The sequence below is a fragment of the Dermacentor variabilis genome, chromosome 2 (assembly GCF_050947875.1).
Source record: "Dermacentor variabilis isolate Ectoservices chromosome 2, ASM5094787v1, whole genome shotgun sequence".
Taxonomy (NCBI): Eukaryota; Metazoa; Arthropoda; class Arachnida; order Ixodida; family Ixodidae; genus Dermacentor; species Dermacentor variabilis.
The window spans coordinates 72,084,783-72,097,681 of NC_134569.1; the positions used below are offsets into that span (position 1 = coordinate 72,084,783).

The following is a 12,899-nucleotide window of genomic DNA, read 5'->3' on the forward strand; positions in this document are numbered from 1 at the left end:
GAGCCCCTTAGGCTTTACATGCGGCTGTAGTGAGGGCTCTTGCTGCTTAAAACTTTGACAGGTTGGTAAAGATAACGCCTAAACGTTGCTCTAGGCATGCATGTACCCGAACAATTGGTTGAGATATTGCTCCTCATATTACTTCGCAGTGTATTTGCCTATCGTTTCAAAGGTTCATAGCGAAAGAAAGCTCGAACCTAAGGGCATATATTTAAATTGCTTTGATCAAATCAGTTTCGCAAATGTAGCTGTGACTTACGTTCTGTCAGAGCTCGCATTCGAGATTAGAGCCTTCGGGCCTTCTTCTTTTAAAGCGCAAGTATCGGTAACGAACACCGTGTCTACGTATACTATGCGCAATTTGTAATACGTCTCTTGTCCTGGCGTTTAAGCAAATGCCGGAGGCTTAGCCGTCACTGCATAGGCTTATGGTCACGCAATGAAGATGTAATTCTATCCCCAGCAGTCCCAAGCTACGGAAGGTAAGCAGAACTTCTGCCGTCATTCCTCACCGTCTCGGAGCAATTTGGAAGGTCCTCACAATGGAGCGAAACCGAATTGTTCATCAAACGCACTCAGTTGCCTGGGGAGCTTTCCGAATTACCAGTTCATCGGATCAGCTATATGCAAGCACTAACTTAGCCCTGATCCGAAAGTAATTTTCCGTGTCTCGCTGTCGAATTTTCTTCCTCCAGCTGAGCGAAAGCGCGCCCTAACACGCGGCGTTATCAGCGTGCGTGTGTTACGTGGCGCGGAGAGGGTGGGTGGGCGTAGGATTACCTTCCGCACCTTAGAGTTGGCGGCGGAGCGTGGCCGCGACTCCGGGTAGCAGAGGTCATCTAGCTGCTCGGCCGCCGCGTCTGCGCTCCTTAGGCTCGCCCGCTCCCGGAGGTCCCTGGGATCCTCAGCGCCCCGGTCCTGACCCACGAAGAGCTCGTACGAGCGGCACGAGAACTCCGAGGGGCTCTTGACCACCTGACCGCCGCCGTGGCCGTTGTCGCCGGTGTCGTGCGGCCGACCACCGCCGGCCGCCAATTCGGCGCGGGCCTCTTCTTCCTGCAATGGGGCAAACAGACAGTGAGCGCGCGGAAACCATTTTTTTTTTGCTTTATCGAAGAAGAAGAGTGCGGGCTCAATTAAACCGTGGCGTTTAATTTCTCGAAACTGCACAGTGAGTGTTAGGGGACGCCGTAAGGACAGCGGGGGGGGGGGGGGGGAGGGGGGTGTGTGGTATGGTATGGTATGGTAAAACTTTAATGAAGTCCTGCAGATGCTCCGGATTAATTTGACCTGCTGGGAGTTTTTTAACATGCACCAAAAGCAAGGTACACGAGCGTTTGGGCATGCCATTGCAATGGGAATGCAGCCACCGCAGACGGGATCGAATCCGCGACATCCTTCTCGGCAGCGCAATGCCATAGCCACTGAGCCGCCACAGCGGGTGAAGAAAAGTGCACACATGCATGAGGCAGCGTCAAGGGACAACAAAACCCTAACTGCGGAATTTCGGGTCGGCCCAACGGGCCTCGCAGATGTATACTTGTCGAACAAGAAGACAACAAGCCATAAGACGCAGATCGTTGCCTGCCCTTTGATAAGTATAGTTCTGCACAATGGTTGCGTCGGGCTGTTTGTTTCCTTCTCCTTACTACATAGGCCAGGCATTGCATTGTTAGAGCTTTATATTGACTAATAAGCCACTTAGATGATCGTACTTGATTTCCGAGTTTGTTTTGCGAGGACATAGCAATAGCGCAATGAAGCAGGCCTCTTGATTTCGCAAGACGGAAGCTACGAGGTGAACAGTGCGTTGTTTCCATTATTTACGAACGCGAGGACAAGAAATTCACAAGTAGTAAATGCACGATTAGTTTTACGAATAAAGAAGTGCGGCATTTTCATGAAAGGCTCCGTGTTATCTAAATTCATTTAATGAAATTGAACAACGATCCAAATTCGGGGGAAGTCTTAAGATTGTTTACGTTTGGCAATGCGAAAGCATTATAATCCCTTAGGAGAAATGTTTTCAGTGCGTTCCTTGCCCGCGCAAACTCTCACCTGCATTCTAACGGCGCCTCTGTAAGGCCAAATCAAAACGCGCCAATTGTCTGAATGCGCTCGCTTGCCCGCGATGAGTTCATAACGCAAAGGACTGCTCAGCGCCGTTCAATTGGACATTCATGCTTTTTTTTATTTTATACACTCATGACGTGGCGCCACCTCTTGCCCATTGGCTGAGCTGTCACGTGTGCAATGACGCATGCGCTAGATAAATGTTTAGTCAACGTGAACCGTGGCGCCGCCATGGCGTCGGTTATGAGTGCTCGTCTCGCACCCCAGAGGTCTGGGTTCGAATCCCACCCAGACCGAAAATTACCATGTGTTCTATTCAAAGACATTAATACACTATGTTTACAGGAACTTTCCTGAAAAATGTTACGTCAATCCGAGTATATTGTGACTTGTTTTTACTCTTTTCGCCGTCAGTCCTTTTTGGTAGCACGTTTTGGTCACGCCGACGGATTGTTGCGTGATATGGCATGTAATGCTTTCGCTTCATTAAAATGCGCAGTTAGAGTTTCACATTTATGAAGGAGCCATGGAAAAGTCAGTGCGCCAAGTCTTTCGGGAATAAGGCCCACAGACAGCTCACTGATATTTTTTTTGTATTAAGCAAAAGTACGAGAAAGCTACACTTCGGAAAGCGCTAGACCTAGGAATATCGTATTTTACATCTAGTTGGCTCAGTCGTGTAGGCATTTGGCTCAATATAGGTAACATACAAGGACATGCGAGAATGCCAGTGCACACAGTAGCGTTGCTTTCAGCTGATCGTGTAAGCAGTTTCTGTGGTGTAGTCTTTCCTCGCACCTCTACGTGTTATTTGCTATATTTTTTATCTAATACGAGTGAGAAAAAAGGCGTGAAGCTGCATATGCTGTGTTGGTCCCGCTGTGATCTCTTCTTGTAGTAGAATTCTCTGAGAGTCAATGTGAAGAAATACGTGCCACGTGGTAAGCACCGTGGTATAACAAGGCACCATTCACTGAGTTGCCAACTCGAGCTAGGTTGTTCACCATGGCCTTCAGAGTATATGCGTAAACACAAGATCACAATAGCTTGCCATTTACACCTTAGAAAAAATTCAGTCTTTTTCTTTGTGCGCGTTCTCTTCTATACGCCTGTTTTAAGTTGATCATATATGCGCTCTTTCGCTACTTCATGAAAAATTTAGGTTTCTCGGTCAGGCCGGGCAAGAAGATGCTGTGCGCTAACTGTTAAAGGACTGCAGCAGTGGTGCATTGTACTCAAACAACAACAACAACAACAACAACAACAACAACAACAACAACAACAACAACAACAACAACAACAACAACAACAACAACACGGTTTTTTAACACGTCTACGTGTTTCCACTATCTGTTGCCATTTTAATAAAATTGGGTTCCTTCGTCCCATCGAAGTTTATATAAAACGTGCAGTATCGTTTCCGAACACACTGTCCACAGCGGTTTACATTGATAGTTTAAGTACAACGTTAAACCCCACTGCTACAGCGCGTTGTACATCTGCAAGCGACCATTTCTGTCAGTTATTATGGCTTGTTTCTATAACCGCTGAAACGGCATTTGGACCTTGACAACGCCCATTTGACAAAAAACGATGGATGCCACAGTGCTCTACTTTGTAAATGGCAGAAGGTTTGGTCGTGAAGAAGGTGTTATTGAAAGCCTGTTGCAACGTTGGTCTGCAACAAAGACTTGGAAAAATTGAGTTGTACTCACGGCCCGCATGGCTTCTTCGAGAAGGCGGTCCTCCTCCGCCTCCTCTTCGGCCTTCTTTTGTAATTCGTCATACGACATGGCTACGATAGCCAAGATCAGATTCACTAGATAGAAGGAGCCCAGGAATATTATCACCACGAAAAAACACATGTGCCAGGGACCCGCCGCTCTTAGCACCTGTTGGAAATGAAACGTGGGTTGGGAGGAGGAGAGGAAGAGCAGAGGAAGAAATAACAGCATCTTTAGAAAGAAACAGGTGAAAAAAGGGTGAACCACTACATTAGGTAAGTGTCACAGTTGGATCGCACAAAAGTTTTGTTCAGGAATAAGGATAGGCCAGAGGCGAGAGGCGTCGACATTTTATATCACGAAGGCAAATAGTAAACGAGTGCGTCTTTCTTGTGCCGCATTGTCACTGGAGACAGTGCCTCTAGAAACCACTTATACAGCTTAGCGTTCTGTGTCGTTGTCTGTGTTTTCAGTAATAATAAAGCGGCTTTCGTGTGTATATCTTCGTGCGCGTGGTTAACAACCTCCAGTTGAGAGGGAGTGCTTCGCATCGTCCATTCTCTACGTGTGCCAATTTCTTTAGCGCTAGTATTTTACTACAAACTGGGGTCGTTTGACTTCTGGAATGACATTCCTCGTGCTTATATAGCTGGCATTCTCTGTTATTTTTTACCGATAATTGTTATCAACGTTCGCGAACTCAGTGACGCGTGCTGAAGCGCTTGACTATGACGTCGATGTCATTGCTTCCTCCTTCATAAGCTCACAAAAATATTGCATACAGAAGTGTGCTAAAGCCGACCGACGTAGAATACAACATGAATTTTAAGAAATAACAACGCACCCTAACATGTTAGTACGCATTATATTTGGTAGCTTCAGTATGATCTCAACACCAACACATTTTTTTGAATCGAAGCTGCATAGACGAGTTCTCTGATGTTCTACACTAATATAGGGGGCACTACTGAGCGCTTGATAAAAAAAAAAGTCAAAACTCCGTTCTTTTGGATTCAGTGGGGAACACACACCTGCACTCTAATGAGCTCGGAATAACTCAAAGTACGGCACAGAAGATGTCACTCACCATTTGATACAATAATTCCCAAGCATCTTGTGTCATTAACCTGAATGCCGAAAGAAATGCCCAACCAAAAGTATCGAAATTGGTGTAGCCATAGTCTGGATTTTCTCCTATACCCTGGATACACATGTAGCCCTCTTGACATTGCCTGCGTGGAGAACGAGGGAAAACTGTAGTTACTGAGGGCGCACATTTTCACCAACGATACACAAGCAACCGACGCTCGATAAGCAAACGCTACAAAACGCATGCGTAGCTAGCACGGTTGGCTGCCACGATAAAACGGACCTGGGCAGTTTAACAGCTACTTTGATTTTGTTACATGACGGCTACGAAAAAAATAAACTGACAAGCAGAAGAAAACCCAAAGGTATACTTTTGTATTCCATCGCCATTTCTGTCGCTGAAGGCTTCCGTGGACTAAACGCTGCCGAGGCGAGTATTTTGGTTCTTTATTTTTGTTCGTCGGAACGCGCGTCAGCACGTAGCGGGCCGCTCCCACGTCGGTACAACAAGGCTGAACCTCTCTGCTGCGTCGCGGGCCCGATGGGCAACCCACAGCTGTGCTTCGTGATCGGGGCTGCTTAGGGCAGCCTCCCATTTAGGTGACGTGACGCCGTCGCAGTCGCGTAACGCGGGGCGCCACCAGAGCATGTGCTCCAAGTTAGCTGCGTCTGAAGCGGCTACACTGCGGGTAACTTGGAGGCATGGCGCATATATTGACACGCGCGCTTTTTTTCGGTTAAGTGTGTGCAGGAGATAAGAATAACGTTCGGTCGAGTTGATTTAAGTCCATGGTGTAAAATTTCCGCCCTTCAGTGCTTTGCGCCGCAGAAATTTTACACCGTGTGCAGGAAATAGTGACTTCATAGATGGTGCCGGCTACTTATTTACTTTACATGTGCGCGCGTAGAGACGTACGCATCGGCACATTAATTTTTTTTCGATCAGTTTTTTTATTAGCATCGCTAGCGGCATTCTGACATTGCACGTATAGCGAAGCGCTCTAAGAGGAGTCACATTTGCGGGTTACATCAATATCGCTACAAACTGAACAACACTATTATGAGCGTTCTCGAAACATCAAGCATCAAACGGTCCGTCAGCAGCGTTTACTGACATGGCTTGCCGAATGATAGAAAATTGGATTAGTGACAATGTTAGTCGCGTCCGATGAACCATTAAGTGCATTAATGACTCTATACGCTGCAGGTGAAACTGGTTGTGGTGTAATAGCATACGGACTAACAAGCTTTATCAACACTGGGTACAGAATACGAGAGTGGAAGTGCTTACTTTGCACCACTCGAATTGCCACACAATGGATGCATGCCATCATCATCAGTAGCCCAATTTGCTGAAAAACGGATAGAGAGAAGAGACGCGTCAGAGAAGCGCTGGTAAAAGTGCCTCACGATTACTTTCTTGCTTTCGGCACGTGACCACGCCTTGAGGCGAAGCAGAGTGAAGAACGAGCATAAAAAGAAGAAGAAAAAGAGGAAGGAGAAGAGAAATGAGAGAGCATAAAAACAGAGGTGTGCAATAAATAAGGACGTTTGATCCAACGGTAAACAAGTACACGGCGTTTGTGACGCACGAGATTGCTTTCGCAGGCTTACACAGCAGGGAAGAAGTTTGGGCATGTTGGAAGTTCAGTCGTAAACTGGGATACATAGCGCAAAAAACGACACAAGGACGAAGCAGGAACACACTTGTTCCTGTTTCGTCCTTGTGTCGTTTTTCGCGCTATGTATCCCAGTTTACATACACAGCAGGTGTATGTGTGGTCACGGGTGAGGAAGCGATAGGAGGGAGTGCAATTTTCGCAGCAATCTCTGTAGCTCGTTGAGGACGAACACGTGCACTGGCCGCGGAACCGAACGGGGCAGAGAGAAGAAGCCGAGCAGCCGGCGTGCGATACTTACTTTCATTATCGATGAAACTTGCATATTCAGCATCTGAGAGATTGGCTGGGGGTATGAGTACGCATTTTTGCGTCAGTACCCCCATGTATATTTGCAATCCAAGTAAGGCAAAAACCGACAGTGAGAACATTGTCAAAATGATCACATCCCTGAGGTTTTTCACAGACTCTATCACGGCTCCGACGATAGTCTTCAGACCTGCAAAGCGTGGAAGGAAGACCAAATCGGATCTCGTTAGAACCAGAGAGACACCCACGACGTGGCTTTAAATACGCCATTCGTATGCGCTCGCTGCTAAACGTAGGTCTGCGTAACAACAGAGTGCTAAGGGAACGCAAATAACAGGCAGCCATTTTGAAAGAACATGAAACTGACCACTGGAATTCAGTACAGCAGAGAGAACGTGCTCTAAACAGCCCAGAGCAGTTCAGGAATATTCGGAAAAAGATCACGTGGAACATAGGCCTCACATTATGCTTCGACTTGGATTGATATCAGATCTCCAGTTTGCGCATTGAGCACGCAGTCTTGCTAAGCCTCAAGAAAGCGTTAGTTGAGAAAACTTGAGAGAGTAACGCACCCACACAGCGGGCATGTGAATTTCTACAGCTATAAGCTGTCTTTTTCTGATTGAAGGCAAATATTATTGAGGATGGCAAACATCTCGTTATATTATTGCATTGTACAATAGCCGTTCTCTGCTTTACTTTGGGTGCATTTAGTCTTAGCCCTTTCGTTGCTTGGACACGGCGCTTCTACGTTGTTTAGCGCGCAACAAACATATATTACAGAAATCCACGTGATAGACTTACCAGGAACTATGGCTACGGTTTTCAAGGCTCTGAGAACGCGAAAGGTTCGCAAGGCGCTCAGGTTTCCCAAATTAACAAACATTGTAACATACCTGCAAAACGAAGTAAGCATGTCAGTGCGGCTAGTAAAAGTAGCTCTATTAAAACAATCAAACCGAGATGGCGGAGATACTCACGCTAGAGAAATAACAACAAAATCCAACCAATTCCATGGATCTCGAAGATATGTAAATTGTTCTAGAATAAATCCTCGAGCCATCATTTTGATAAATGATTCAAACGTGTAGATTGTGGTGAATATCGTCCTAAGAGAGAGAGAGAGAAAAGACATGAACACCTTATTTATTTGGTTGTTCTTAAGTGCAAGATTGCCATGAGATGCTCGCACATTTAAGTTGTGTCGGCTGCAATTTTTCACATAACAAGGGTGCACACACACACACACACACACACACACACACACACACACACACACACACACACACACACACACACACACACACACACACACACACACACACACACACACACACACACACACACACACACACACACACACACGCACGCACGCACGCACGCACGCACGCACGCACGCACGCGCGCACACACACACACACACACACACACACACACACACACACACACACACACACACACACACACGCACGCACGCACGCACGCACACGCACACGCACACGCACACAAGATATGCGTGAGTACGGTTCACATATCGGAGGTGACAATTGTCACATATTTACAGCTAATAAACTTCGCGCCAGCATTTTCATTACATTGCTAGCATATGCAGAACACGGAAATTGCTTCCATTATGAAGGAACAAACTTTCTTACTATTTCGTTTCGTTATTCATCACCCTTAACTGCACAGTCGCTGAATTGATTTCAATCTTCAGCCACAATGAAGATGAAGAAAGTAGTTGTGAATTTGTCACTGTTTTTGACTGGGTGCATCTACCCTGAATTACGGCGTGCATGCTTTGCTGCTTGAATATCGCATTTTCAAACTGGCCTGAAATATGTTCTGCCTAACCCCTGTCAAAGCAGACAGTCATTGGAAAGCAACTCGGCCATGGTACGCACGTCGTTGCAGTGCTACATTAAATGAACGTATCAACGCCCAGCTCACTTGCCCATTATTCACTTAGGCGTTGCCGCAGAATTTTTTAAGCAGCACACAGTTAAACACATGCCAAAACATTGCTCTCTACAAAAGTCCGTGCTAAGTTCACCGTTGTGCCATCTTTGTAAAGAGAGATATGAAGTGACGGATCTTAACTTTACACTGGGGTACTTAAAGAAACAAAATGTTTGGAGTATTTTGAGCGCGTTCCAAACGATAAACAACGCTACAGTATACGCATCCTTCAATGCGTAAGTCACAACGTTTTCAATATTAAATACTTAAAGCAGCATTTAACGAAACAAGTATGTATGAGAAGGCAGCAACATTAATAATTCTTTAACATCATTTATAAGAACCGATTCGCGATGTGACATATAAAATCTTGGTAGGAACACAAACTTGCGGTGAGAAGAATCCGGCCTGTATTTACAAAGCTTGGCTTACGCAGGTGCCTTCCCTGATGGACGTTCAGGCGTTCTCTACTCATGATAGCTATCAGCGTGGCAACGAAAAGACCGCCACGACGGTGGCGATCTTCCTGCCACCGTAAGATAAGTTTTTCTGAATACGGGCACTGAGACAAGCATATCTTAATTTTATACGCAGATGGCGAAAATTTTCTGCTTTTAGCCGATTCGACTCTGCGCGGTCATACTGTTTCCTGTCACGTGATCGATTAATCGTAGTCTGCCCTTAGAAATCTTTTTTTTCCCCCTAAAATCGGCCACGGAAACCGGGGCGACAATTTTGGTACGTGCTTCATGGTACCTGAAATAGTTATTTTGTACCGTTTCTTTAAAATGCCCGTGGGAAACGAAACGCGTCCTTTCTAGTTTAGTTCGACTCATGTCCTTAGCTACATTCTTCATTGCGAGCGGTCTTAAAAGCTCACTGAGTAAGGCCTCTGAGCCAAAACAAGCATCGCTTAAGTCAGGGCTACTCACTCCGTTTGTTCAATTTTGTCGTTGCTGGGCATGGTCATGAGGACGCAGTTGACGAGAATGGTTACGATGACAAAGAAGCTGAAAAGTGGGTGCACTAGGATGCAGATGGCCAGTCTCCTGACCGGGTTGAAGGGGCTTAGCAGAAACAGCGCATTCGTCGAGCTGAACCGAAAGATGTCCTTGCTCTTGCTCACGACCACGAACGTCTGCGAAGAAGCAGTGCAGTCGGGCAAAGTCAGCAGATGTGGGAAAAATGCAATCCTTGCAATGGGTTTGAGACACTCCCGAAGGTCTTTTTAATGTTCATGCTCTAGATTTATGCAGCTACTCAGAGATGAACTGTGGTTCTACCACCATTTTCGCAAATGATCGTTAAGCTTTCAAATGTAACTGCTTACAACAGCCTCGCATTGTTGTGAAAGCAGATGGGATGACACAAAAACAAAAGACGTTGGTTGTGCAAGTAACTGCACGTTGCCACAAAGGTCTGATATAACGTACGTACTCCTTTTGCTGGATTCTGCTCCCTTCTCATCATCAGCCCTTCACGGCCGGCCGGTGCCGGTGATAATGAAGGCGAAGCACGGCTCGAATCACTGACGAAACGTGAAAAGGGATCATGTCGGAATGAAATTGCTACATTATCCCAACCCAGTAAATGTTTGTGCTCGCTTTCCCCTGCAGCATAAATGTAAACCTTGTTAAGTTCACTCAGAGTGAGTACCTCGTAGATAGGGCACATCGCTAGCCCCTTTTTTAGCGGAATTTCGGGGCCCTGCATAAACTTTTAATGCTGCGACTAAGCACCACCTGGAGGCCTATTTGGCGCCGTTTCTTACTTACGTATAGGCCCTTGCAATAACAAAAATCTCAAACAGAAACCACGACTGCTTGACGAATTGAGGCAAGAACGTGGCTCTAGATCAACAGTGATGTCCGTTACTTTTGCATAAGCTATCCTAGCGCACCCTTCGGCTCGCAGTCAGCCAAAAAAAAAAAAAAAATGTAGGGCGTTGGCGTGCGATCAGTTATAATTTCTGCGGATTACTTCTCGATTCTGTTGCGCCGCTGTATACATGAGGTTTGGCCCGTATGTTCTCGCAGTTGATTTTCGCACAATTTAATTCGCTGGGCACAACTGCCTTCGGAAAAGCTGTAATGATTCGCGTGTTAGGTGATCTCATGTTTCGAGATTGAACCGTGGTCATTCGCACAGTTGGGCTAGCGGGAAAGGCAGAGTACGCGCGGTCTTCGGCTTCCGACACAGGCAGGCAGCTACTGTGAAGAGTTTCGTCACTGCCCCTAGCCTACCTCCAACTCCCGTAATCGCAGCACGGAATTCCCGTCGTCAGCGTAGCCCGTGCAGCGCCTAATTGAACATTCGGTCAATCAACCGCGCGAGTCTGAGGAAAGAAAAGCAACTGCGTCGGTATTAACAAAAAGCTCTTATGCCACAATTGTTCGCAAAAGAAAATTCTAGCCAAGTACGATGCTGGACCCACTATCTATTAGCGATGGCAGCCAGCCAATGGCCAAGATCCCTTACGAAAAAAAGAGCTTTCTGAATTCAGCCCCAACAAACGAGAGGAGGGATAAGGGAACGGATAAGGGAACGAGTAAGGGTGAAGGAATAAATGAGGCACAAGGAAGTAGAAAAGGGATCAAGTGGTACGTAAAACAAGTTCGTGCGTGTGTACCCTCTTGTTCTCGTAGAACTTGTCGATGTCTTCGATGGGCGTGGCGATGAGCTCGGGCGGGAAGTCGTTGATGATGCGCTTCGGCAGCGGTCCGCCGGCTTCCAAGTCCGGATCGGCGTCCCTGTGCTCTCGCGAGTGGTGCACGTAGTCGTCGCCGGCCGGGATGCCTTCTTCTATGCGCTGGGCGATCAGCGCCTTCCGTGCAGCGTCCTCGGCGATGCGCGCCTCCTGGGCGGCTAGGGACTCGCGCGTGAAAGGCCGAAACAACTGCACCGGTTCCTCGGGCTCCTCCGGCTCGCGGGGGGCTCCCTCGTGCGACGGCGCGGCGGCCGACGCGGGTTCGCCGCGCATCATCGCTGCGGGCCGCCCGGGGAAGCCCCGCCGCCCCCTCCTCGGTCGCCGCCGCGCTGCCCGCCGCTGCTGCTGCTGCTCTTGCCGCTGCCGCCGCGGCCGCTACGCCTGCGCGGAAGGAAACGGGAGACGCTTTAGCCACTTGCCGCGACACAGCCTACACCGTGTGCCGGAACTCGAGTTCAGTGCAGCACGTGTGGAAAAAAGAAGAAAAATAAAACATGGAGACAGCACGAGAACATACACTGAACAATTGACTTGTAAGAACGCTTCACAGGAATCGTGGGCTCTGTGTCGGTGCAAGTGTAGTAAACATCGATCCACTTGTTATTGTTTGCCCAACATAAGTATACCGACAATAAAGGTTGTAGTTTGTTAATGTGGCTTAACCAGGGTAACGCGTCACGGTGTCGATGTCAAAACGCCCACAGAACTTGCAATATATCATATGAGAAAAACTGAACACAGGTTGCGAGCAGGGTCAAAACACGACCTATAATTTAGAGCAGATTTAAAACACTTGTAGAATTAAAAGCTGACTATGCTACTGTTTGGTGACAAAAACAACAAGATTCAGGATAGGCATGTTGATGAGACTGACAGATTGCTAAAAAAATCACCGACGATTACGATACTTCCTAATGCGAAAGTTGAGCGCAGGTCTATATGTGTTTTCATTTCCCGATATATTGGCTGGCGCGGACACTCTCTCTCGGACGGCACGTCGCAAACGGAGCGAAGCGTGGCGCGACTGCGTTGCTAATCGGGAGATAACGAGAGACAGCGCGTGGGCGCGATTCACAGCAGCTGCCGCAGACAGACCTCTGCTCATGCAGCGCTTTCTTTCGATACAGACGACGCTCGCTACTCTGGCGCCATCTCGTAGCCACCGTCGCCGCAAAGCGCGTCTTGCGCTGCACTACGCTTTTCTTTTCACGCTTTCTCCATACCCTCCTTCTCCGCTTCCCGCATCATGGTACCGCTGTACCCTCCTCCATCGCTTTCTTCCTCGCTCTTTTTTCGTTTTTATCCTCTTTTATTTCCCGCTGCGCACCGCGCGTTCGCTTTCATCTTTCGTTGTGCTCGTTCGCTCGGTTATGAGGTACAACACAGACGCCGACGTAAGCCGCAGGAATGGGCACCTAG

At 47.5% G+C, this 12,899-nt stretch overlaps 1 protein-coding gene across 4 annotated transcripts in view; it reads right to left on the minus strand.

The window, feature by feature from the left end:
- The window catches only part of para (sodium voltage-gated channel paralytic), a 239,893-nt gene that overhangs the window by 68,391 nt on the left and 158,603 nt on the right, over positions 1–12,899 (minus strand). For all 4 annotated transcript variants that reach the window (XM_075680914.1, XM_075680915.1, XM_075680912.1 and 1 more), the window contains exons 2-10: positions 11,403–11,861; positions 9,706–9,911; positions 7,795–7,923; positions 7,619–7,710; positions 6,807–7,004; positions 6,178–6,238; positions 4,885–5,029; positions 3,789–3,965; positions 781–1,056 (exon numbers count right to left, since the gene is read on the minus strand). In XM_075680914.1, coding sequence (XP_075537029.1) covers positions 781–1,056; positions 3,789–3,965; positions 4,885–5,029; positions 6,178–6,238; positions 6,807–7,004; positions 7,619–7,710; positions 7,795–7,923; positions 9,706–9,911; positions 11,403–11,756 — 1,638 coding nt within the window. In that variant the 5' untranslated portion in view covers positions 11,757–11,861. The remainder of the gene's footprint in view (positions 1–780; positions 1,057–3,788; positions 3,966–4,884; positions 5,030–6,177; positions 6,239–6,806; positions 7,005–7,618; positions 7,711–7,794; positions 7,924–9,705; positions 9,912–11,402; positions 11,862–12,899) is intronic.